The 26,141-nt window shown below is 39.1% G+C and overlaps 1 protein-coding gene across 3 annotated transcripts; it reads left to right on the top strand.

Moving 5' to 3' along the window:
• The first annotated feature begins 1,236 nt into the window (after positions 1-1,236).
• LOC132046449 (uncharacterized) lies at positions 1,237-25,057 on the top strand. 3 transcript variants are annotated; one of them, XM_059437078.1, is made up of 35 exons: positions 1,237-1,550; positions 1,647-2,404; positions 4,792-4,917; positions 5,000-5,085; positions 5,723-5,831; positions 6,380-6,475; positions 6,622-6,684; positions 6,794-6,853; positions 7,839-7,907; positions 8,582-8,663; positions 8,780-8,832; positions 8,908-9,006; positions 9,131-10,363; positions 10,575-11,576; positions 11,645-11,980; positions 12,396-12,654; positions 12,747-12,969; positions 13,074-13,464; positions 13,953-14,102; positions 14,195-14,416; positions 14,525-14,746; positions 15,493-16,158; positions 16,707-16,967; positions 17,048-17,395; positions 17,639-18,051; positions 18,158-18,587; positions 19,184-20,482; positions 20,645-20,905; positions 20,991-21,281; positions 21,365-21,838; positions 22,397-22,832; positions 23,091-23,365; positions 23,601-24,152; positions 24,238-24,447; positions 24,594-25,057. In XM_059437078.1, exons 1-35 carry the CDS (start codon positions 1,493-1,495, stop codon positions 24,711-24,713), a joined length of 11,733 nt encoding a protein of 3,910 aa, XP_059293061.1. In that variant the 5' UTR covers positions 1,237-1,492; the 3' UTR covers positions 24,714-25,057. The 3 variants fall into 3 exon arrangements, with proteins under 3 accessions (XP_059293061.1, XP_059293062.1, XP_059293060.1); XM_059437079.1 differs by having other exon boundaries at positions 1,238-1,550; positions 15,502-16,158; positions 22,397-22,828; positions 23,087-23,365; XM_059437077.1 differs by having other exon boundaries at positions 1,238-1,550; positions 22,397-22,828; positions 23,087-23,365.
• The last annotated feature ends 1,084 nt before the right edge of the window (positions 25,058-26,141 follow it).

Here is a 26,141-nt window from a genome sequence, read left to right as displayed (position 1 = left end):
CACATTACTGGTGGGATTATACTCTTGGGCACATTGTTGTTGTATAGACATTTTGAACTAGTGGCTATACTTTCTATTTGGATGATCCCTACATGAGATATATCCTCTCTCTTAATTCTTCTTAATAATAATGTAAGTAGCAAAAGCGATTTTAAGATTTTGTAGAGGCTTATGTTGGTTCTTGATTTAATAATTATTTAGGCAAATAACATTTTTGGTCTCTTAGTTATCGCTGCATTTCAATTTTGATCATTGTGTTATTTAACTAAACACATTAGACCTCCAATTAATCTAAGCGATTCATTTTGCTCTTTTAAACTAACAGATGTTAAATAATTAACGGATTATATCTTTTCAATAATGTCCAACACAAAGTGGGAAAAAAGGACTCGTATCAACTCCCTCTTTCTGTTACTTTTCCAAACACACTACGTTAACTATTAGTTTAAAGGACCAAAGTCACACCATAGGTTAAGTGAAGGCCTGATGTGCTTAGTCAACCAACACAATGATCAAAATTGGAATATAGCAATAACGCAGGGACCAAAACACTATGCCCTATTTATTTTTAAGGTAATAGAAAGCCCCTCGAATAAATAAAATGAGGATTAATTTTATTTTGTAGAGTAACCTTTCCTTTATATATCTATCAAGATTTACAACCATTCGCCACGGGTATTTACAATCATACAATTGAAGGTGCGTCATATGCCATAATTTTAAGAAAGGTCACTGCTAGTGGATATATAACCTCGTCGACAAAATTTATTTTATTTTATTCTTGTTTGATTTGAATGTTGGGTCTTGATTACTTATAATATGTATATCAATCATTTAATTCGATCAATTTCATTTGTTTTACCTTGAATATGTGAAAATTGAATCTCATAAATCAAAATGCAACATAAATTACAAACTAATGCGGTCAAACATATATAAATCACTGACTCAATATAAAAAAATCAATAATAGGAGTACTAACAATAAAAATCAACAAAAAATAAAAAGATAAAACACAGTGAATTTCTCGTCTATTCTTTCTCAATGGGAAGTTAGAGGCACTTAGAGCAAGCAAAGAAGGAAGTTGACACATAAAAGAATTATAATCGTAGTTAAAGTTGAATTACCAAAGACATTAGGGGATAATCTTCAATTATGACAAACACCAGGGAGTGTTTCACTCAAAAATAGTCTTGGTCTTTCACGTTAAATAAATAGCTCGTCCACCGCGAACCGAGCGGAGCAACACCCTCCATACTGGGAGTGAGAGGGATTCTTACTTTCCCCCTTCTGTTCAATTAAACCCCTTCACTTCTTTTTTCTCAAAACCCTAGTTTAATTTCCCCTTTCAAAATTCACTACAATTCATCTACAAAAACAGCAAATTTCACTCCCAATTCTAATTATAGATACATAAACATAAAATCACTCTCTCAATTTCTCGTTTTTGTTAAACCCTAGTTCAAAGTATTTATTTTAGGGTTTATTCAAGATGAGTCCAATTCAGAATTTCGATCAACATTCTCGGCACCTTCTAGAACCTGACCTCCGTAACTTCACTTACCTTTACACTTCACTGTGTTTTTTTTTTTAACTATTTGTGTATAATTATATGTTTTTTTTTTGTTGTTGTTGTTGTGTAACAGCAATTCAAACAAGGCTACAGATGGCAATGGAGGTACGGGATAGTTTGGAGATAACACACACAGGGGAGTATTTGAATTTCCTTAAATGTTATTTTCGATCGTTTTCCGGTGTTTTATATCAAATTACAAAGCCACAGTTTGTGGATAATCCTGAACATAAGCTGAGGAATATTGTGGTTGAGATACTGAATAGGCTTCCTCATAGTGAAGTTCTAAGGCCATTTGTACAAGAGCTTTTAAAGGTGGCAATGCATGTTCTTACGACGGATAATGAAGAAAATGGCTTAATTTGCATTCGTATTATCTTTGATTTGCTGAGGAACTTTAGGCCTACTTTAGAAAACGAAGTTCAACCCTTTTTGGACTTTGTTTGTAAAATCTATCAGAATTTTAGGGCTACTGTAAGTTATTTCTTTGAGAGTGGTGCTATGGCGGTGCCTCCACCGCCCATGCCCACGTCGTCTGTGTCGTCTTTGGGTGATTCAGATGTGAAGCCAATGGATGTGTCGGATCAAATGACTACTTCTAATGGGTATTTTGGTGCTGGTCAGCTTAATCCCAGTACGAGATCGTTTAAGATTGTTACTGAGAGTCCGTTGGTAGTGATGTTCCTGTTTCAGTTATATAGCCGGCTGGTTCAGACAAATATACCTCATTTGTTGCCGTTGATGGTTTCCGCCATATCAGTGCCGGGTCCTGAAAAGGTGCCTCCTCATTTGAAGACTCACTTTATCGAACTGAAGGGTGCGCAGGTTAAGGTGAGATTTTGATCTCTTGAAAATACTCTTTTTACTTGAGCTCTTTGGTTTTTGTGCAAATTGGTACAAGTCACCTCTTTTTTAGGCCAATTCTGATAATCAAGTTGTTTGACAATTGCTCATGATAGTTATCTGAGTTTGCCAATGGAGAAAAGAAGCTAATTTTATTATTATTCTTGATCTTTTGCCTTTACTTTATTTGACATTACCTACTTATGCTTCTGTACATTCTGATGTGCAATGTTTAGTGGATATTCTTCTGCCTGTTTGGCTGTCCTTACTCCCTGGAAACTGGCAAGGAGTAGAATGCATGGACCATTTTACTCTTTGTTATTGTAATAAGATGGGAGAGTGTTAGCCCATCAACTGTTGAAGTAGTTCATGCTACAATTGTCCCTAAGATGGCCATTATTGTAGGATTACTGGTTAGCTATGTACTATTTTAGTATTTTATCATAGGCATATTTGGATATATAGCTGTCGTTTCCTTTCCCGAGGAAGAATATAGGAAAAAGAGAAAGCATAAGCTTATTTAGTAGTCCTCATACTACTTATGGAAAACAAATAGTAGTCCTCATTCTTCATCACCTTGGTTGGTAAAGTTTGTGTCAACATACCCAGTGAAATCCCACATAGTGGGGTCTGGGTAAAGTCTTATTCTCCTTTTTTTTTTTGTCTGTCTTTTTTTTTGCTTTACACTTACCTTATTTTGTGTCTCTTGAGCGGGATAAGTTTATGATCATGAGCCAGTTTGAATTGGCTTATTTTAGATGCTTTTAAGCCAAAATAGCTTTTAAGCACTTTTATAGTGTTTGGGTAAAATAAAGAAGTGCTTTTAAGCACTTGTTTTTAAGCCAAAATAACAAAAATAAGCCAAAACCCATAAGTTACAATTCCTAACTTATGGCTTTTGGCTTATAGGTCATAAGCCAAAAGCCCATCCAAACAGGCTCCATATCTTGCTGCTTTCCTGCATTTTGGCAATTCATCTTTTTCTCCCTCCCTCTCGAGTCAAATCAGGTTACCTCAGTTGAGCACAACACACGTAGAAATGAAAGGTAGAAAATCCTAACTTGATTCATTAGACTTATTTTAACTCCTACAACAATTACAACCACCACGCCTTAGTCCCAAACAAGTTGGAAGCCCGTTTTTGTGTAAATAACTTCAAATTCTGTTACAACTGAATGAAGACGAAACATGAATTGAGGATAAACACAAAGACAAAATAGCGAGGATAGGAGGTGGGAGAGTGTGAATCAATGAGGAAATTAGTACAGGATCCATAGAGTGACCCTCTAAATCTCCTTTATTCTTGTTAGTTTGTGGTTATAAAGGTAATATCGGGAGTAACTTGTGAAAGTTTTAACCATTACACTATAACCACTTTTCCCCCTTTATTGTTGGCACAAACAATATTTTAAACAGAAGTCTTTCCACCACTCAACCTCACCACCCACCAACCAAAAGAATTTAAAAAGAGTTCAAGGGTGGATTGTTCTCGTGATTTCTAATAGTGTGTCCATGGGTAAACACCACAAAAGAAGTGGCCGAGTGGTTGAAGAGTTGCAGTGACAACCTTGGTACCATGGTTCGAATGTCATCAGAGTGACGCTAGGTGAAGATTTCCTATATTTCTAAGCTTTGGTGGGTAGAAATATCTTGTACGTGGACTAGCGGGAGGTTGGAGGTGCTTGGTGAATTAGTTGAGGTACACACAAGCAGTGTTATCAAAAGAGAAAAGCGCAAAAAAGCTCTAAGGTCAGCTGGGGCTTTAAGCGCAAAGCGCAAATAAAGCGTGGGCTTTAATGAAAAAAAGCGCAATGGTGCAAAAATACAAATATATATATGTTTAGTCCAAGATTAATAATAATAAGCATGAGTAACACATGTATGGACAAAGAAATTGTAAAAATATTACGATAAAGTGAAATATTAATCATCTAGTGTCACCTCTCCAAGAGAGGCTCATTGGCAAGGAAAAGTATGTCTTAGAGGCTTGATGATGACACTGAAGCGCACATAAAGCGAGGCGAAGCGCTCAACATGCTTTGAGCCTCGCTTCAGGGCTTAAGTGCGCGGGCGCCTTTGATAACACTGAACACAAGTTGGCATGAACACCATGGTTATTAACTAAAATTTTGTCCAAGAACAAGCGGTTATGTTTGAGTAAATTCCCCAGATTCTTATTAATCACTTCACCCAAAAAAATGATGTCCCAGATTTTTCAATATTATTTTAAGGTCTATAAATTGGAAGATGGGTTCGTTTGTGCTTATTTTGTTGTTTCCTGTTCAACTTTATCTACTTCTTTTCTAGATAACTTATCTTTTCCCTTTCATTTTGAGGGGGAAGACTAAGTAGACTTCTTTTCTTCAAATCTGCAGACAGTTTCTTTCTTGACTTACCTGTTGAAGAGTTTTGCTGAATACATCAAGCCGCATGAAGAGAGTATATGTAAAAGCATTGTGAATCTGCTTGTCACATGTTCAGACTCGGTGTCTATCCGAAAGGTAAACTCCTTCAGATGCACCTTGCAAACTTGATTTTTCTTTGCTTTTGCATATAGTTAAAAACTGAACTTTGTTGTTTCAGGAACTGCTGGTGGCCCTGAAACATGTTCTTGGGACAGATTTCAAGAGGGGTTTGTTCCCTCTTATTGACACGCTTTTGGAAGAGAGGTAAACTGTCAATCAGAAGTTGGCTGGGAAAAAACTCATGCTTTCTTGTGACTGCAGAAATTTAGTTTCTTGTATCAGGTTGATATAAACTGTTTAGCATTCTTAGTGATAAAAGCTGTTTGTGAAGTGTTCCCCCACTCACCATTACCTGTAAAAGTGTTACTGCATTTGACTTGTCCCTAGATTAGTACCACTTTACTGGCCTTTTGACCCAGTCTGGCATTTCTGGGAATACATTCCTTGTTAGGAGGTTTCTGATCAGCATGTAGAATCTAATTTGTGGATTGCGATGGGCCTTATGGGCAATTTTTGGAACTAGGTTTATTGAAGTGTGGTTATAGCACTGTGCCTTTTGCTGGCAACCAATGGGAAAGGGTAGATAGGAAACAAGATTAGGAGAATAACCAACAATATTAAATAAAATTGGTTGCCGATAGCACTCACGCAAGAAAACAAATCCACTAAGTCGCGTTAAAGTATGCATGTTTGAATAACTTCTTGGTGCATGATTTTTGCAATTGTGGACTGTACTTTATCTTGTTTTGTTTGTGAGAATTTAGGAATGAATTAGGATTAGTCAATTAAGTCTCTCTTTAGTTAGATGTTGCGATTTGATGTTTGAAATAAACTCCATCAGGGTCCTTGTTGGAACTGGCCGTGCATGCTTTGAGACATTGAGGCCTTTGGCTTACAGCCTATTGGCGGAGATTGTTCACCATGTCAGGGGGGATCTTTCTTTGTCCCAGGTATTGCATGCTTTGATACTTTCGTCCTTTTCTGTAAGAACATGGTGATTTCCGTGGTAGTCTGTTGTTCTTATTGCTTCCTGAGAGATAAGTCTTGGTGAAATGATTTAAAGTGAATGAATGTGATGAAATGCCTTTGCACCTCCTCCCTAGTTCCTCAACATAGTGGAAGGTTGTATGATTTCAATTCTGTTATAATTATGGCAGTTGTTTTCTTTGGATAAAGGCCTTACCCAAGGAACGACTTTAATGGATAAACGGGACTAGTTGAGAAAAAGAAGCTTATGATAAGGAACGGGAGGGGTCGAATTGCCTGATAGTTGCTTCTTTCAATTAATTAATGCTTGGAATGTTGTGGTTGAGCAAATGAACATTAGTAGTTGGATTTTTCTTTTTCTTCACCCTTCCCCTTGGCTAATATTTATTTATCAAATTTCTTCTGTGATTTATATTTTCTCCCCATCTTTGGACTGATGATTCCGTCTGCATATGTTTTCGTTTCCTCTGCTAATACTGAAAAGGGTATATCTTGATTTATTTGTGTGCAGTTATCACGAATAATTTACCTGTTCTCAAGCAACATGCATGATGCTTCTTTGTCGCTCAGCATCCATACCACGTGTGCTCGTCTGATGTTAAATCTGGTAAGGACTGTATTCTCTCCTTGAAAGAGTTACATATATCTGCTCTCCGTCATTGCAGCTGTAGTGTAACTAGATTTTTTGGACCTTTGGATGGTGGCTAGTGGTTAATGTTCAATTTGACAGATACCTTCATCTTCCTTTGACAGGTGGAACCGATTTTTGAGAAAGGTGTCGACCAGCAATCCATGGATGAAGCAAGGATTTTGTTGGTCTGGGACTACTATTGCATATTTCAAGACTTTATTTGTTTCTTGAAAAGCCACTTTTTTTTCTCCAGATATTTGTGTACCGGTACTCATGTCATTATATTTGTGTTAGGGTCGGATCTTGGACGCTTTTGTCGGCAAATTCAACACGTTTAAGCGTACAATTCCGCAGGTAGTCAATCGATTTAAACTTTCAGTTAGATGATGTGGAATTCTGTAGGGTCTTTGAACTTCCTGTTACTCTGTTAACTTATCTTTTTGAGAAAGATCATTAGCTCTATTAACTCTATTAACTTATCAAGTTTAGGTGCTTAGATGCAGGACAAAAAGCCTGCATTAAACATCATATAACTTATCGCTCCTTCGTTCTCTATGTACAAAGTAGCGTTGAACTTTGTTGCAGTCGTTTGTTTGATATCCTGTATAGCTTCATGGTTGTAAGTTGGATATTATTAAACTCACAAATAATAATATTTCCAGTTCAGCTCTCCCTTTTTGTTATCCTAATTCCCGCCAGTATCGGTTGTTCAAGCTAACCATATGAAATCCAATTTTTAATCTGCGTGTTATGATTCACTTCCCTTTTCCAACCAACTCATTAGAAACTTACAGATATCAAGTGCGCAAATAGAAAATAAATAAATAAGTAAGAACATGTTTTGAAATTGTTGAGTAACGATGTCCAAGAACTTCGTAGTTCTTGTTTTGCTCGATATTTTGGATTCGCTTCAGCTTTATGCAATCTATGTCCAGTTTAATCTCCGTAATGCTGTAGTATCAGCTTGGTACTGCCCATTATTTAATAAAAGAATGTGCAAGACAGCTCACAATGTAGGAGTATTAGGTTATGCACAATATTGTAAATAGATATTCTTTACTTCTAATTAAGTAATTAAACATTCTCTTCAATAAAAAAAAGCAATTAAGTAGTCTACAAAGACAAAATATTCTATGGTATCCTTGGGAATATTATGAAGTACTCTCTAATATTGTCTTTAGAGTTTCGTTTATACATGTGTGCTCAATAACATTCACAGTGACTTCCTGAATACAATGGCATCAAATGTGCTTACGTGCCGGATATTCCCAGTTTTCCCCGTTTATAAACCAATCAGCTATGTTCAGACTAATAATTCCTCTGTATATTTGGAATGTAGCTACTAGAAGAGGGGGAGGATGTGAAAGGTCGATCTACATTGAGGTCAAAACTAGAACTTCCAGTACAGGTAATTTTGGTGAATATCTTTGCTTTCCTCAATTCAGTGCTTTCCTAAGTTGTCAAGCTCTTTTGAGCGTAGCTCCAAAATTGAGGTGTTTATGTACTTGATAAAAAAAAATTGAGATGTTTATGTAACTCTTCTAGTTCTAATGTCTTTTTTTTTTAATATGTATTGATAATTTGCATATTCAATGGCACAAGCTGAATAAATTGTGTAAATGTGATAGTTATACTTACATTATTGTTTGATTTTTATTCCATTTTTCTGATGAGTAAGACATTTTGGGAGCCTTAAGTAGAATAAAGTAAAATCTCTTTCCACCACTAATTGTTAACAATAAGCTTCTTACTACCAAAAACTCCTTTATGTGCACGGCCTTTGTATTTATAATTTAAACTTCATCCTGAGTGGTGGGCATTGTCTTTCTAGTATATATTAGATGATGAATCTCCTGAACCCAGAATGAGAATCCGCTAGTATAAAGATTTTACACTGGGGTGATACTGTTACTGGGTTATTTTCTTGCTTGGCTGTCGTTGCTACTCTTTGCTTGAAAGAACGCTCATAGATTAGAGGTGAAGTTTGAACGCCGGAAAGTTTACTTAAGTAGTATTGTTCTGTGACTAAATGTCATTGTTGTATTTGGTCTTCTCTCTTGACTGTGAATTGCGTTTTTCCAGGCGGTACTCAATTTGCAAGTCCCTGTGGAGCACTCTAAGGAAGTCAGTGATTGCAAGCATCTGATTAAAACTTTGGTTATGGGTAACAATTTGCTAACATTACCCTATTCATCATGGCCGGTTGAACCGTCTTGCTCTATTTTAATTTGAGTTAGTTTGCTCTTTTTCTTTGTAACTAGTTACCTTTACGTCTTTCAGGAATGAAAACCATAATATGGAGCATCACCCATGCACATTTGCCCCGATCTCAGGTATATAAAATTAACTGTTCCAGGAGTTCCACCTTCATATTTCTACTTTTTCTTATGTGGTCCAGCTGGTTTTAGGTTTCGGCTTCCACCCAGGGGACACCTCCTCAAGTTCTTGCCTCAGCCTCATCTAGTTCATCAGTACCTCAACCTTTTAAAGGAATGAGAGAAGATGAGGTATTATGCTAATGCAGCATTTTATCTTGCCTAGTGGCCTCAATTGCATCACTTTAATCTCTGTTGTGGGATGCTTGTGGCCAAGGAGTGTTGTTAATTCAATTTATGTTTTAACTCTTGGTAGGTTTGGAAAGCTTCTGGTGTGCTTAAAAGTGGTGTTCATTGCTTGGCATTGTTCAAGGAGAAAGAGGAAGAGAGAGAAATGATCCACCTTTTTTCCCAGATTTTGGCTATTATGGAACCACGGGATTTAATGGACATGTTCTCCTTGTGCATGCCTGAATTGTTTGAGTGCATGATTTCTAACACACAGTTGGTCCACATCTTTTCCACCCTATTGCAAGCACCAAAGGTCTTTAGACCATTTGCAGATGTCCTGGTTAACTTTCTTGTAAGCAGCAAACTTGATGTCCTGAAGCATCCAGATTCACCTGCCGCAAAGCTGGTTTTGCATCTTTTTCGGTTTTTGTTTGGTGCTGTTGCAAAGGCTCCTTCAGACTGTGAGCGCATTCTGCAGCCTCATGTGCACGTTATTATGGAAACGTGCATGAAAAATGCAACCGAGGTTGAAAAACCCATTGGTTATTTGCAACTCCTCCGTACAATGTTCCGCGCCCTTGCTGGAGGAAAATTTGAACTTCTATTGCGCGACTTGATTCCTATGCTGCAACCTTGTTTGAATATGCTGTTGTCCTTGCTTGAGGGGCCTAATGGTGAAGATATGAGGGAGCTTCTCCTGGAGCTTTGCCTGACACTGCCTGCCCGATTAAGTTCACTGTTACCTCACCTTCCTCGCCTGATGAAGCCTCTAGTTATGTGTCTCAAAGGAAGTGATGACCTAGTGAGTCTCGGTTTAAGAACACTTGAATTCTGGATTGATAGTCTGAATCCTGATTTTTTGGAACCAAGCATGGCAAATGTCATGTCTGAGGTGATTTTGGCATTATGGTCTCATTTGAGGCCTGCACCTTATCCTTGGGGTGGGAAGTCTCTGCAGCTCCTTGGCAAGTTAGGTGGACGTAACAGGCGCTTTCTCAAAGAACCTCTTGCTCTTGAATGCAAGGAAAATCCGGAGCATGGGCTTCGTACGATCCTTACATTTGAACCATCCACTCCATTTTTGGTGCCTTTAGATCGTTGTATAAATCTTGCGGTGGCTGCTGTCATGCAAAGAAGCGTTAGTGTTGAGGCTTTCTACAGAAAACAAGCTCTGAAATTTCTTCGCGTATGCTTGTCGTCTCAACTTAATCTTCCAGGTAGTGCTACTGATGATGGATTTACTTCTAGGATGCTATCGACATTGTTAGTTTCCTCAGTTGATCCATCTTGGAGAAGATCAGAGACATCTGATATAAAGGTTTGTGATATAACTTAGTAGTTGTGTTTATTCCTAAAAACCTGTTGATTACTTCGTTGGTGGTAATTCCTTTATCTTGTGTTACTGGCTGCAATATCAGATATTTATTTGATCTAGTAGTTGCCTGAGAGTAAGAAAGATTTCAGGTTAACCTCTTATCTTATTTCCATTTTGATTTAAATAGTAATGATTGAAACTGTCGTGCTTCTAGGCTGACCTGGGTGTCAAGACAAAGACTCAACTCCTTGCTGAAAGATCTGTTTTCAAAATTCTCCTTATGACCATTATCGCAGCAAGTGCTGAACCAGATCTGCATGATTCCAAGGATGAGTATGTCGTCAACGTCTGTCGTCATTTTGCCATCATATTTCATATAGAAAGTTCTGCTGCCCATGGTACTCTTTCAGCCGCTCCGGTTGGTGCTTCTGTGCTTTCATCTAGCACCAGCATTAGTGCAAAGTTGAGATATAGTACTTCTTCCAACCTGAAAGAATTGGACCCTCTTATCTTTTTGGATGCTTTGGTGGATGTCCTGGCTGATGAAAATAGACTGCATGCCAAGGCAGCTTTAAATGCACTAAATGTGTTTGCTGAGACACTTCTATTCCTTGCTCGCTCAAAACATTCAGATGTATTGATGTCAAGAGGAGGCCCTGCCACACCTATGATGGTCTCTAGCCCATCAATGAGTCCTGTATATTCTCCACCTCCTAGTGTTCGTGTCCCTGTTTTTGAGCAGCTTCTGCCCCGTCTTCTGCATTGTTGCTTTGGATGTACATGGCAATCACAAATGGGGGGAGTCATGGGGCTTGGTGCTTTGGTTGGGAAAGTCACTGTTGAAACTCTGTGTGCTTTTCAAGTGCGTATTGTGCGTGGACTCGTTTTTGTTCTCAAAAGACTTCCTGTTTATGCCACTAAAGAGCAGGAGGAGACCAGCCAGGTGCTTACACAAGTTCTTCGTGTGGTGAATAATGTTGATGAAGCAAATAGTGAAGCGCGGAAGCAAAGCTTCCAAGGAGTAGTTGACTACTTCGCATCAGAATTGTTTAATCCTAATGTGTCTATTAATGTGAGGAAGATTGTGCAGTCTTGTTTAGCACTTTTGGCAAGCAGGACAGGTAGTGAGGTTTCTGAGTTGCTTGAACCCCTATATCAACCTTTGCTTCAGCCTCTTATACTGCGTCCATTACGGTCGAAGACTGTTGATCAACAGGTAAAATTTTGTTGCTAGAGTTGTTTTTGTGATATTGTTGCATCTGAACTAATATCTTGTATCTTCAGGTGGGTACTGTTACAGCTTTGAACTTTTGCTTGGCCTTGAGACCTCCTCTTCTAAAGTTGACTCAGGAGCTAATCAATTTCCTGCAAGAAGCATTGCAAATAGCTGAGGCTGATGAAACAGTGTGGGTTATGAAATTTATGAATCCTAAGGTTGCAACCTCATTGAACAAACTGCGCACAGCCTGCATTGAATTACTCTGTACTGCTATGGCGTGGGCTGATTTTAAAACCCAAAATCAATCTGAACTGCGCTCAAAAATTATTTCGATGTTCTTCAAGTCTCTGACAAGCAGAAATTCAGAAATTGTAGCTGTTGCAAAGGAAGGGTTGAGACAGGTTGGTTTTAGCTCTCTGACATCAGGATTTTTTTTATTCCATCGTCACTTACTGATTTTGTCTATTCTTCCATGCTTATGGCTTATTAGTGGATCTGCTAGAAATGTGATTTGGTTACAGTTGTGTTCCTTTGGACAATCCTTTACTGGTGAAGTTGGGAGAAAAACTTGTTTTAGTTTGCTGGACTGTAAGTACAAATTGACAAAACGGAAATGCAGTTAGGGCTTTGACAGTAAATCGATATTTGTCTGCCAATTTATAACATTGGGTGTTGTATTTAAAGGCATTTTCGAGCATATTTTGACATTAGACTCTCATCTTCTACTCGCTAAGGCACACAGATGATTTGGATTATGTACACTTTGCTTCAATAGTTTTAGTTTCTTCTTTCCTTCATGGTGTCTTTGTTATGTAGGTCATACAACAGCAAAGGATGCCAAAAGAACTTCTACAAAGCAGCCTTAGGCCTATATTGGTTAACTTGGCCCATACTAAAAATCTCAGCATGCCTCTTCTTCAAGGTTTGGCCCGCCTGCTTGAACTACTGTCCAATTGGTTTAATGTGACCTTAGGTGGCAAGTTACTGGAGCATCTTAGGAAATGGCTGGAACCTGAAAAGCTAGCACAGTGTCAGAAGGCGTGGAAGGCTGGAGAAGAACCAAAAATAGCTGCTGGTAGGATACAGCTTTGCTCCTAATAATCACATGGGTATCTTCTATGCGGATATACTTCTGTATTTGACACGTATTTTTCCTTATGGTTGCAGCTATTATCGAACTCTTCCACCTGCTTCCCTCTGCGGCTGGGAAGTTTCTGGATGAGCTTGTGACATTGACTATCGATTTGGAAGCAGCCCTTCCACCTGGGCAGTTTTACAGTGAGATTAACAGTCCATATAGGCTGCCATTGACCAAGTTCCTGAATCGATATCCAACGGCTGCTGTAGATTACTTTCTTGCTCGGCTGTGTCAACCTAAATACTTCAGGCGGTAAGCAGCATGCTTGTTGAAATTGCATTCCCTGGGTTGCGTTACGAGCAGTTACGTTGCTTTTTTGCATCCACGGTTCTCTGATATGTTTAATATATTCGCAGCTTTATGTACATCATAAGGTCAGATGCTGGGCAGCCTTTAAGAGAAGAACTGGCAAAATCACCGGAAAAGATAATTGCAAGTGCTTTCCCTGAATTTATTTCCAAGTCTGATGCATCTGCTGGACAAGAATCTTTGAGTCGGCCAAGCACTTCAACTGGTGATGAAGGCCTTGGTACTCCTCAAGCCGAGGCTTCTATTCCTTCAGCTTCAGCCAATGTGGCACCTCAAGATGCTTATTTCCAGGGTCTTGCCTTGGTGAAAACTTTGGTCAAGTTGATGCCCAACTGGTTACAGAACAATCGTGTTATCTTTGATACTCTGGTACTGATGTGGAAATCACCAGCAAGAATCTCCCGTCTGCAGAATGAACAGGAATTAAACTTAGTTCAGGCAAGTTACATTGCATTTTCGTGCAAACTGGTATTTTTGTTCTTCATTACGTAATCGTCACCGGATAATTGTTTGTTTCCAAGGTGTGCTGGTTCACATACATGAAAGCTTTATCTCTTTGATTGCTTCATAGTATTGAAACCTATAACTCAGTGAATTCTGTTTTTACCTGTCTTATGGTCGTATTTTATTCCCTCTCATGCTGTTTTTTGGTGAATTAATAATTGGATTCCTCAGTCTATTGGGGAAAGGATGATGGTTTACTTTTTGTTGTCACGCCACTTAAAATAGTCTAGAGACAATAATTGCTTAATGAGCAGATCAGATAATTGCATTATTTCTGAGGTTCCAAAAGTATTGCTTTTCTTCATTATATTGCCAAGATGTTCTAATGATGCTTTTGGTTTGGCGTATTATCCAGGCAAATGTTTTTTGATTTTTCTCTATCACACGAATTTCCTGCTTTCTTATGGAATACAAATTTGCAGGTCAAAGAGAGCAAATGGCTTGTCAAATGTTTCCTGAATTATTTGCGACATGATAAAACTGAAATCAATGTTCTGTTTGATATCCTTTCCATCTTCCTCTTTCGTACTCGTATAGATTTTACCTTCTTGAAGGAGTTCTATATCATTGAGGTATGTTTGTTAGTCTGCTATCTGTCTATCAAGTTTTTTCTCTAGACGGAAGTGTCTTTATTTTGATATCTTATTGTTGGCTTGCCATTAAGGTTGCTGAAGGCTATCCACCCAACATGAAGAGAACCCTGCTCCTGCATTTTTTGAACCTTTTCCAATCAAGACAACTTGGTCACGATCATTTGGTTGTTGTAATGCAAATGCTTATTCTTCCAATGCTAGCTCATGCATTTCAGAATGGTCAGACTTGGGATGTAGTCGACTCTGCGATAATTAAAACTATTGTTGACAAGCTTCTTGATCCTCCAGAAGAGGTAAATGATTGCATCTCTTTTTGTTCGTATGGAGTTCATTTTCTTTTACTGTTAATCTTGTGCTGATTTTGGGCATATTTCATTTTCTTCCCTGATTTATCTTTGTAGGTCTCTGCTGATTATGATGAGCCTTTGAGGATAGAGCTTCTGCAACTTGCTACTCTGCTTCTCAAGTATCTGCAGACAGACCTTGTTCATCATCGGAAGGAACTTATAAAGTTCGGTTGGAATCATCTGAAGCGTGAAGATAGTGCTAGTAAACAGTGGGCATTTGTTAATGTCTGCCATTTCTTGGAGGCTTATCAAGCTCCAGAGAAAATTATACTTCAGGTACCACTATTTGTGGTGGTTCCACGCTGCCATCTGCAGGCAATACGTCACTGGCGTAAAGTTCTATTTGTTATATATTTCACTTGATCTCTCCCAGATAAATCCCCTTATCTCACCTGAAATTTTATTGTAGTGCATATCGACTTCTATATATACATATCAGATTCAATCACCTCATTATATCAATACACATAGTATTTCATTGCTTTGGTGTACTCTCGTCAGTGATATGTTTCTATGCTAGCCTTCTGAAGCATATGTTGTAGCCTTACTATCTGTGTAGAGAGCTTTTTGGTGTTTTCTCTGTTCAATCCATTTGTGCTAAAACTGTATGAAACAAGCATTAGTTCTTATGTTTTTGTCCTGTTTGGGAGATATCTGCTTCTATTCCATTGCCTCCAACCAGTACAACGCTGTTTGTAATTTAGCTAACTTTGGTTACAGGTTTTCCATATGTGCAATAGTTTGTGAGGCTACAAAAAATGCTTTTTTTGTTGAAGATTATATTTTTTATGCTTACGAATTGGATAAAAATGTTTGAACTAATGCTTGTAAGTGTTTATAGAATAGGCTATAGGTTGTGTTTGCATGAGTTTGTGATGCCTGTTACTTTTCTACTTATCTCATTATGAGGATCATGGAAGAACTCGTGGTTTTCTTATTGATGGTTGACACAACTTAAATTCTATCTCTGAATTATATCGTGTGCTATATTCTTAGTGCAATCTAATCTTAGAGGAAATTAGTTGCTGCAGGTATTTGTCGCTCTCCTTAGGACTTGCCAGCCGGAGAATAAAATGTTGGTTAAACAAGCACTTGATATACTTATGCCAGCACTTCCAAGAAGATTACCTCTTGGTGATTCCCGTATGCCTATCTGGATTCGTTACACCAAAAAGATTCTCGTGGAGGAGGGCCATTCCATCCCTAATCTCATCCATATATTCCAGCTCATAGTTCGCCATTCAGATCTATTCTACAGTTGTAGAGCACAGTTTGTACCTCAGATGGTGAACTCTCTGAGTCGCCTTGGATTGCCATATAATACCACGGCAGAAAATAGACGACTTGCAATTGAACTTGCTGGGTTGGTTGTGAACTGGGAACGGCAAAGACAAAGCGAAATGAAAATAGTACCTGCTAATGATGGGACTGGTCAAAATGCTGATGGACTGAGTCATGCTTCTGCTGGTAGTGTTGATCCCAAGCATCCAACAGATGGATCTTCATTCTCAGAAGACCCTAGTAAGCGTGTGAAGGTTGAACCTGGTCTTCAATCCCTTTGTGTTATGTCGCCTGGCGGTGCTTCATCAATTCCTAATATTGAAACTCCGGGATCTGGTGGGCAACCTGATGAAGAGTTTAAGCCAAATGCTGCTATGGAGGAAATGATTATTAATTTTCTTATCAGAGTATGGATTTTCCTGAATTTGTTTGTGAAACTCTAGGCAGGAGCATACTTCATTCTATTTTATCCTGTCTTTGCCTGCTTCTTCTGTTTGGTGAACATGGAATTGGATATTGTATCCACTTCCTTAAAAGAAGATAGGTCATGAACCTTTAGTTTTTCTGTTAAATGCTTGTGTGGGTCTCCAAGCTGAGTTTCCTGAGATGCTTCTTTTCCAAGTCTTTGATGCAGTTCTGTTCTGTCTGGACTTTTCTTTATTCACTTGCCTCGAAAGAACATAGCATATAATACAATTTATTGTGTGAAGCTACAGTTTAATGTTCAAATTCAATCACTAGCTCTGTTTTTTGTGTGGTGGTGGTTTGGGGTGAATCATTTTGAGCATGTGGAAGTCTTGCTTTGTTTTCTTTTCATAATGTTGAGGATATTGTGTTTCTTTTTTCAATTTGTTTTTTCCATTTTACAATGCCATTCTAGTGGAAGCTTTTTTTTTTTTAATGATTTGAGGTTTCTTTGTCCTCGGATGTTAACTTGTTTGAGCTCTGGCATTAGGTAGCCTTGGTGATAGAGCCCAAAGATAAGGAAGCAAGTTTGATGTACAAACAAGCTTTGGATCTGTTATCACAAGCTTTGGAGGTGTGGCCAAATGCTAATGTCAAATTTAATTATTTGGAGAAGCTGCTCAGCAGTATTCCACCTTCTCAGTCAAAGGACCCTTCCACAGCACTGGCACAGGGTCTAGATGTGATGAACAAGGTTCTGGAGAAGCAACCTCATCTGTTCATCCGCAACAATATCAACCAGATATCTCAGGTATGTCCCTAGGCAGAACCATTTACTATGACCCTGCTTCCGATCAGTGCACCATATCTCAAACATTACATTTTTTAAAGATTCTAGAACCGTGCTTCAAGTACAAAGTGCTAGATGCTGGGAAGTCAATGTGCTCCCTGTTGAAAATGGTTTCCGTTGCTTTTCCGCCTGAAGCAGCTAATACAACACAAGATGTGAAGGTGTTGTATCAAAAGGTAGAAGAGCTTATACAGAAGCACCTTGCTGCTGTTGCAACTCCTCAGACTTCTGGTGAAGACAATTCAGGTAGCATGGTGAGCTTTGTGCTTTATGTAATCAAAACCTTGGCCGAGGTGCACAGAAACTTTATTGAGCCAGCAAATCTGGTCCGTCTTCTTCAGCGCCTGGCTCGAGATATGGGGTCATCCATTGGTTCCCATGTGCGGCAGGTATTGCATAATGTTTCAGGATGCTATATTTATTATCATTTAGTTTCTGCTGATTCATATGAGATATATTTATTTAGTAATTCTTGAGTGTCTTTTGGTATAAGCTAGAGTCGATCTTCTACATTTTTCTTGAGTTTGAGCTCGCCCAATTCTTCTCTAAAGTCTAAACTGTATGTGAGGCGGGATTCTTTTGAAGTAGTTCATTTTGTTGACAACAAAATCATGGTGTGCTCTCACTTACAGGGTCAGAGATCAGATCCCGATTCTGCTGTCACTTCTTCTCGTCAAGGTGCTGATGTTGGAGTTGTCATTACCAACCTGAAATCTGTGTTGGGCCTTATTAGCGGAAGGGTCATGGCCATCCCAGATTGTAAACGATCTGTAACCCAAATACTCAACTCCCTGCTTTCTGAGAAGGGTACTGACCCTTCTGTGTTGCTTAGCATACTAGATGTAATAAAGGGATGGATTGAAGAGGACATGACAAAACCTGGAGTTGCTATTGCATCAAGTACCTTTCTTTCTCCAAAAGATGTTGTTTCTTTCCTCCAGAGGCTTTCACAAGTGGATAAACAGAACTTCACGCCCAGTGTTGCAGAAGAGTGGGACAAAAAGTATCTTGAGCTTCTCTATGGTCTTTGTGCAGATTCAAACAAGTAAGCGATCTTCATTTTTACTTTTACTCATTTATTTTTCAAATTGAGAGGGATGTCAGCTTGCTTTAACCATGGCATGTGATGGAACGACCTTGTTGATTTCCAGGTATGCTCTTTCTTTGCGTCAAGAAGTTTTTCAGAAGGTAGAGAGGCAATATTTGCTTGGTTTACGGGCAAAAGATCCTGAAACGAGAATGAAGTTTTTTTCTCTTTATCATGAATCCCTTGGGAGAATGTTGTTCACAAGATTGCAGTACATCATCCAAATTCAGGACTGGGAAGCTTTGAGTGATGTATTTTGGCTGAAGCAAGGGCTTGATCTTCTTTTAGCTATTTTGGTTGAGGATAAGTCCATAACCCTGGCTCCAAATTCTGCCAAGGTGCCTCCACTTGTAGTGTCGGGTTCTGTTGGTGATTCTACAGGGCCACAACCAATGGTCTTGGATGTTCCAGAAGGTTCGGAAGAGGCTCCTCTAACCTTTGATAGTTTTGTAGCAAAACATGCACAGTTTCTGAATGAAATGAGCAAGCTCCAGGTAATGGCATTTTCTTTTAGATTACAAACATTTGTCTCGATTGTTCCATGAGAGAACCATATACCTCTCTGGCGCAAGCACTCATGATCATAATTACAGTCGGTGTGTTGTCTCAGGTCCTTGTTAATTGTTTATTTATTTCTTTGATAACCCATTTTTGTCAAATTCCTGTTATTCCTTACTTTTGTAACTGGGCTTTAATAATTTCTACCCTTATTGCTTGAAACTCGGCTCTCCTATTGTTGGGTAGAGTTCCCTTTTAGATTTGTTTATGCATGTTTTAGTCATATACTTAACGGACTTGGTCATTTGTTCTAATATGGTGATTGTGACTCTTCTTGCATATTTGGAACTCGGGTCTCCTATCGTTGGGCTGCGTTCCTGTTTAGATTTGTTTATGCATGTTTTAGTCATATACACTTAACGGACTTGGTCATTTGTTCTAATATGGTGATTGTGCCTCTTGCATAGTTGAATGTCAATTTTAGCATCCTTGTGAGATCTGTATTACAGCAATTTTTACACATCCTGATGTCTGCATTACACTTTTTATTTTTAAGTCATTCTTGTATATTGAGATTTCACCTTTGTTTAAGGTTGCTGATCTTGTCATTCCACTGAGAGAACTAGCACACACGGATGCAAACGTTGCATATCACCTCTGGGTTCTGGTGTTTCCTATTGTGTGGGTGACTTTGCAAAAGGAAGAACAGGTAGCACTTGCAAAGCCAATGATAACTCTGTTATCAAAGGACTATCATAAGAAGCAGGCAACCCATCGCCCAAATGTTGTGCAAGCTCTTCTGGAAGGACTTCAGCTCAGTCATCCTCAGCCTAGAATGCCTAGTGAACTAATCAAGTACATTGGAAAGACTTACAATGCATGGTACATTGCGTTAGCCCTGCTGGAAAGTCATGTTATGCTTTTTTTGAATGACACGAAATGCTCGGAGTCTCTGGCTGAGCTTTACCGATTACTCAATGAAGAAGATATGAGGTGTGGATTGTGGAAGAAACGGTCAATTACTGCTGAGACACGGGCTGGACTTTCACTGGTTCAGCATGGCTATTGGCAGCGGGCTCAAAGTCTCTTCTACCAAGCCATGGTTAAAGCAACCCAGGGCACCTATAACAATACAGTACCAAAAGCTGAAATGTGTCTCTGGGAGGAGCAGTGGCTATGTTGTGCTAGCCAACTTAGTCAATGGGATGTATTGGCCGACTTTGGCAAGATGGTTGAAAATCATGAGATATTGCTTGATAGTCTGTGGAAACAGCCTGATTGGGCATATTTGAAAGACCATGTTATCCTAAAGGCTCAAGTGGAGGATAGTCCAAAACTTCGTATTATTCAGGCCTATTTTTCCCTTCATGAGAAGAGTACAAATGGCGTGGCAGAGGCTGAAAACACTGTTGGAAAAGGTGTTGATCTTGCTTTGGAACAGTGGTGGCAATTACCTGAAATGTCCATTCATGCCAAAATTCCCCTTCTACAGCAATTTCAACAACTAGTTGAAGTTCAAGAATCAGCTAGGATAATTGTGGACATTGCCAATGGAAATAAATTTTCTGGAAATTCTGCTGTTGGGGTTCATGGTGGCCTATATGCGGATCTTAAGGACATCCTTGAGACATGGAGGCTGAGGATACCAAATGAATGGGACAGCTCGTCTGTTTGGTATGATTTGCTTCAATGGAGGAATGAAATGTATAATGGCGTGATTGATGCTTTTAAGGATTTTGGTAGTACAAATTCACAGTTGCATCACCTTGGATATCGTGACAAGGCTTGGAATGTCAATAAGCTTGCTCATATTGCTCGTAAGCAGGGACTTTATGAGGTGTGTGTGTCTGTATTGGAGAAAATGTATGGACATTCGACCATGGAAGTTCAGGTACTACGTACTCTCCATTTTGTCTACTTTGGTTCTTTTCCTACAATTCTAAATGCTTATGCCCAAAGAAAAAACTGAAAACCCAAAAAGGAAAAATGAAGCAAATTTGATTTGTTTGATATGCTGCATGGTTTGATGTATTTTTCTTTCTTGTGTTTGCAGGAAGCTTTTGTGAAAATAAGAGAACAAGCAAAGGCTTATTTAGAAATGAAGGGAGAGCTGACTAGTGGCCTTAATTTGATAAACAGTACTAATCTGGAGTACTTTTCTGTTAAGCACAAAGCTGAAATCTTTCGCCTCAAGGGAGACTTTCTGCTGAAGCTTAATGATTGCGAAGGGGCTAATCTTGCTTATTCAAATGCTATCAGCCTTTTCAAGAATCTGCCGAAGGGGTGGGTTAGTTGGGGAAACTATTGTGATATGGTATGTATTTGCTTATTGCAGGTTCGTTTCTTTGGTTAATATTTTTTTTTTCTTTAAGATGCTATAAAATTTTGGCCTATGACAGGCTTACAAGGAAACACACGAAGAGATTTGGTTAGAGTATGCTGTTAGCTGCTTCTTGCAAGGCATCAAATTTGGTATTCCTAATTCAAGAAGCCACCTCGCACGGGTTTTATATCTTCTCAGTTTTGATACTCCAAATGAACCCGTAGGGAGGGCATTTGATAAGTACCTGGAGCAGATACCCCACTGGGTTTGGCTTTCTTGGATTCCGCAGTTATTACTTTCCTTGCAGAGGACAGAAGCTCCACATTGCAAGCTTGTGCTATTGAAAGTTGCTACTGTTTATCCACAGGTAATGTTGTGTTTGTTGGTGTTTTGGGCATTTGATATGCTTAGTGACCTCTAGATCTGATCCCATCTTGCATGTAATTGTAGGCATTGTATTACTGGTTGCGAACATATTTGCTTGAGCGCCGTGATGTCGCAAATAAGTCTGAATATGGTAGAATGGCAATGGCACAGCAAAGGATGCAGCAAAATGCTTCTGGTGCCAATGCAGCTGGACCTATGGGCCTTGGGGACGGGAATACTAGAATGGCTGGCCAGAGTGGGGGATCATCAGCTGCTGACAATCATATTCCCCAGGGAGCTCAGTCTGGAGGAGGTGTTGGGTCACATGATGGTAGTAGTTCTCAAATTCAGGAACCTGAAAGGCCAGACAGTAGTATGCCCTCTGGGAATGACCAGTCCTTGCACCAGAGTTCATCAGGCAGTGATGGTGGTCAAGCTGCATTACGTCGTAATAGTGCTCTGAGTCTAGTTGCATCTGCTGCCAGTGCTTTTGATGCAGCCAAAGATATAATGGAAACTTTACGCAGCAAACACGCTAATCTGGCCAGTGAACTTGAGGTGGGTGACTGGTAATGTTTATTTTTTCACAAATAAATGTCTGGTTAGATGAGACACTTCCATTTTTCACTTTATATGGTTCTGAAACTTTAATACTGTAGCAAGGATTGGATGTTATATCCATTATCAGATACGGAAAAGGATTGGATGTTACATTTTTTTTCAGAACCTTTTATCTTGTGCGCCTTTCTGTTGATACCATATGAAAGAGAAACAAATTCTGGGTTCTCTTTTTGTAAAGGTTATGAAGGAGTATTTTGGATTATATGGAGAGAAGGAAAATTAAAAAAAGAAGCATTTGTAGGGGCTCAGAGTTAAGATTTATCTTTTGTCTGTATTGTACTTTTAGTGAAAACAGAAAATACCAAACTTATATGGATGATTGGTTTGATTCTTGGGAGGCTTAATAAATACTTTTTATTACATACAGACAATACCAACTTGGGTAGTAATAAACCTTTTGTTGATTTATTGAAAAGGATAACCTACATTGTAAATCTAATTTTTCAGCTATGCATAAGTAGAGTTGCTAATTCGTCTTCTGATAAAATATATCAGATCTTGCTCACCGAGATTGGATCCAGATTTGTCACTTTGCCAGAGGAGAGATTGTTGGCAGTTGTTAATGCTTTACTTCACCGTTGCTACAAGTACCCAACTGCAACTACAGCTGAAGTTCCTCAGTCTCTGAAGAAGGAGCTTTCTGGTGTGTGTAGAGCATGTTTCTCAGCAGATGCAGTGAACAAACATGTCGATTTTGTAAGAGAATACAAGCAAGATTTTGAACGTGATCTCGATCCTGACAGTGCTGCAACATTTCCGGCCACTCTTTCGGATCTTACTGAAAGACTGAAGCACTGGAAAAATGTCCTGCAAAGCAATGTGGAGGACCGGTTTCCAGCTGTGCTTAAGTTGGAAGATGAAAGTAGGGTGTTGAGAGATTTTCATGTTGTTGATGTGGAAGTTCCAGGACAATATTTCACTGATCAGGCAAGTATCTTAGTCTATTCTGTTTCAAATGTAAGTAGAGTGTAAGGACAAAAGTGATGCAATAAAAGCCCGTGGCCGAACTGGGACATGAATTTCCAGATGCTAAATGTATTCACAAGGATTTAGTTAGTTATAGAATGACAAAATAGTCTTGTCGTGATAATCAATGGGACTTGTTTCTTGGTTTCCCTTGTTATTCTGTTTCTTGCTTTAGCAGATATCATAGTGCTTTTCCCTGATCTATGGCCTTTCCTTCAGGAAGTTGCGCCAGATCATACTGTGAAGTTAGACAGGGTGGCAGCTGATATTCCAATAGTGCGGAGGCATGGTAGCAGCTTCCGCCGTTTGACGCTGATTGGATCGGATGGCTCTCAGCGCCATTTTATTGTTCAGACATCTTTAACACCAAATGCCAGAAGTGATGAGCGGATCCTGCAGCTTTTCCGTGTGATGAATCGGATGTTTGACAAGCACAAGGAATCGCGACGGCGGAACATCTGCATTCACACCCCTATTATTATACCCGTGTGGTCACAGGTAATTACTAATCCTCTTCACCTCATAAATTAGTGTTATGTTTTCCCTTTTTTGCTCTATTAGCCTGAAATAAGGCAGTCATTTTTTATTGAGTTGTAGTATAATTGATGTAGTGATATAAATTGCATTCTTCACTGAAACTGCTTTGATATCTAGTTGTAGATGTTTGATTCTCACAACTTTCCAGCACTGAGCTTTTTTCTTTGGAATAACTCCATATGAATTCATGAAATAGGTTCGCATGGTAGAGGACGATCTGATGTACAGCACTTTCCTTGAGGTTTATGAGAACCATTGTGCGAGAAATGACCGAGAAGCGGACTTACCAATCACATTTTTCAAGGAGCAACTCAACCAAGCAATATCTGGCCAGATTTCGCCAGATGCTGTTGTTGATCTCCGTCTTCAAGCATATAATGAGATTACAAAAAGTTTCGTCACAGAGAGCATTTTCTCACAGTATATGTACAAAACACTCTCGAGTGGCAATCACATGTGGGCTTTCAAAAAGCAATTTGCTATCCAGTTGGCTCTTTCTAGTTTTATGTCATTCATGCTCCAAATTGGTGGAAGGTCCCCAAACAAGATATTATTTGCTAAAAACACTGGAAAAATTTTCCAGACTGATTTCCACCCTGCTTATGATGCAAATGGAATGATTGAGTTTAATGAACCGGTGCCCTTCCGCTTGACTAGAAATTTGCAAGCGTTTTTTTCTCATTTTGGAGTGGAAGGCTTAGTTGTTTCTGCCATGTGCGCGGCTGCCCAGGCTGTGGTCTCTCCTAAAGTAAGATTTATTTCTGCACACATCATATTTTCCACTTTCTTTAATTCCTCAATGCTGATAACTTTACTTAAATTCCCATATGCAGCAAAGCCAGCACTTATGGTATCATCTGGCTATGTTTTTCCGAGATGAGTTGTTATCTTGGTCTTGGAGACGACCTCTTGGGATGCCTCTGGCCCCTGTTGTAGGGGCAGGTAGTCTGAACCCTGTGGACTTCAAACAAAAAGTCGCTACAAATGTTGAGAATGTCATTGGGCGGATCAATGGAATAGCCCCACAGTACATCTCAGAAGAGGTATCCATCCACTTCTTTTCTTTAATTATGTCCCCGCATATCTGTGTGTTAACTGAAATCATAGGCTTAGATAAGTTTAGCTTCAGTTAATATCTAAATGCCTGCATTTTGACGTTGTGGTGTTTGGCTTCTTTCTACTTGTATAGGAGGAGAATGGCATGGATCCCCCACAATCTGTGCAGAGGGGTGTAGCGGAGTTAGTTGAAGCTGCCCTTACTCCAAGGAACTTGTGCATGATGGATCCGACATGGCATCCTTGGTTCTGATTTATCTTTTTCTAATTTAGTTTTTCTAGTCGTAAGCCAAGTTTTGGGTGTCTAGTAGTAATCTAACATTATTAGTGACTGTATAGTCTCCTTGTATTTACCTTTAGGTGATGCAAGCTAGATAGTACTGTAAATATTATTGCTAATTGCTCGTGTATATAAATTATCCCTTTTGCTGCCGGTTCTTTCCAGGCGCTTATAGAGGCAATGTCCCTTAGTCAGCAATAGTGGAATTAGTTTATTCAGTGCAGCCGAATGTGTGTAGCTTTTTTTTTGTAGCTACTTTCGACGACGTTTGATCAGCGCTGTAGTATTAGCAGGTTTTGAATGTTCTTTTGATGATATTTCTGTGATCGTTCTAGCTTAAAGTAGCGCAAGACAATCTGTCAGGAGTGCCGGCGCTCAGTAATTGGGAAGGTCACGATTGAATGTAGAATGAGAATTGTCGGTTGTACAAAGCTGAAAGAGTCTGTAAATGGGTCATTCGCGCAACTGCCCCTATTTCGTGGTAGTCCTTAATTTTTCGGTGACATAAAGACCCAGCACGTTGTGCTTCAAAAATTAAGGAAAACAATAAAGGAAGTGCATAGTTTAATTTCATTATGAATTGAAACTGAAAATATGTCAGATTTGATCTTGATTCTCTCGTTATATATATATCCCTGCCCCTCCTTGTTCAAGTAGTTCAAGAGTGAAAGGGCCTAGTGAAAGAAGGGAAAGATGCCTTTCCAAAGATATTCTATCCATAAAGGCAGTTCTCCTATCAATTACTAGATGAGTGAAAGGGCCTAGTGAAAGAAGGGAAAGATACCTTTCCAAAGATACTCTATCCATAAAGGCAGTTCTCCTATCAATTACTAGATTACAAGACAAGCGAGAAAGCTTAGAAAGTAGTAAGGTGTCTATGGGGCTTGCATTACAGGTAGTGATTATACTACTTATATCGAACCTAAGAACTTATAGAATACTATCAAGGGATGGTAAGGTTTTGCGCATTGTATCAAATTAAACCACCTATGCTCCATCGCTTGTGCAAATCCCCGTCAATTCCTTTTAGTTTCAATCTTGCGATCGTACTCTCCGGGCGGAGTGTTTCACGCGTTAGCTGGCCTCTGATTCACGTAGACCAAGGGCGAACAATTGAACACTCATCCTGTACGGCTGGACTACCAGGGTATCTAACCTGCACCTCAGCGTCACTAGGGGCTCTTTGCTTGTGGTGGTCCTTCATAGATTCCGGATTTCACTGTTTTATATATATATAAATAAGTTAATTGATTGATAATTGTTAACTCAAATTGATTGATACTGGGTTTAACTTCCACACACTTTGTTCTAACTTCAACGTCAACTCAAATACTGTTGTCCAAATATACTTGCATATTTGACACAATGCAGATGCAGAATGTTGTGGTGGTGGTACTAGTT

This window comes from Lycium ferocissimum, chromosome 2, assembly GCF_029784015.1.
Source record: "Lycium ferocissimum isolate CSIRO_LF1 chromosome 2, AGI_CSIRO_Lferr_CH_V1, whole genome shotgun sequence".
Lineage (NCBI taxonomy): Eukaryota > Viridiplantae > Streptophyta > Magnoliopsida > Solanales > Solanaceae > Lycium > Lycium ferocissimum.
Note: the sequence above shows the minus strand (reverse complement) of the source record. Positions and strands in the feature narration are given on the sequence as shown.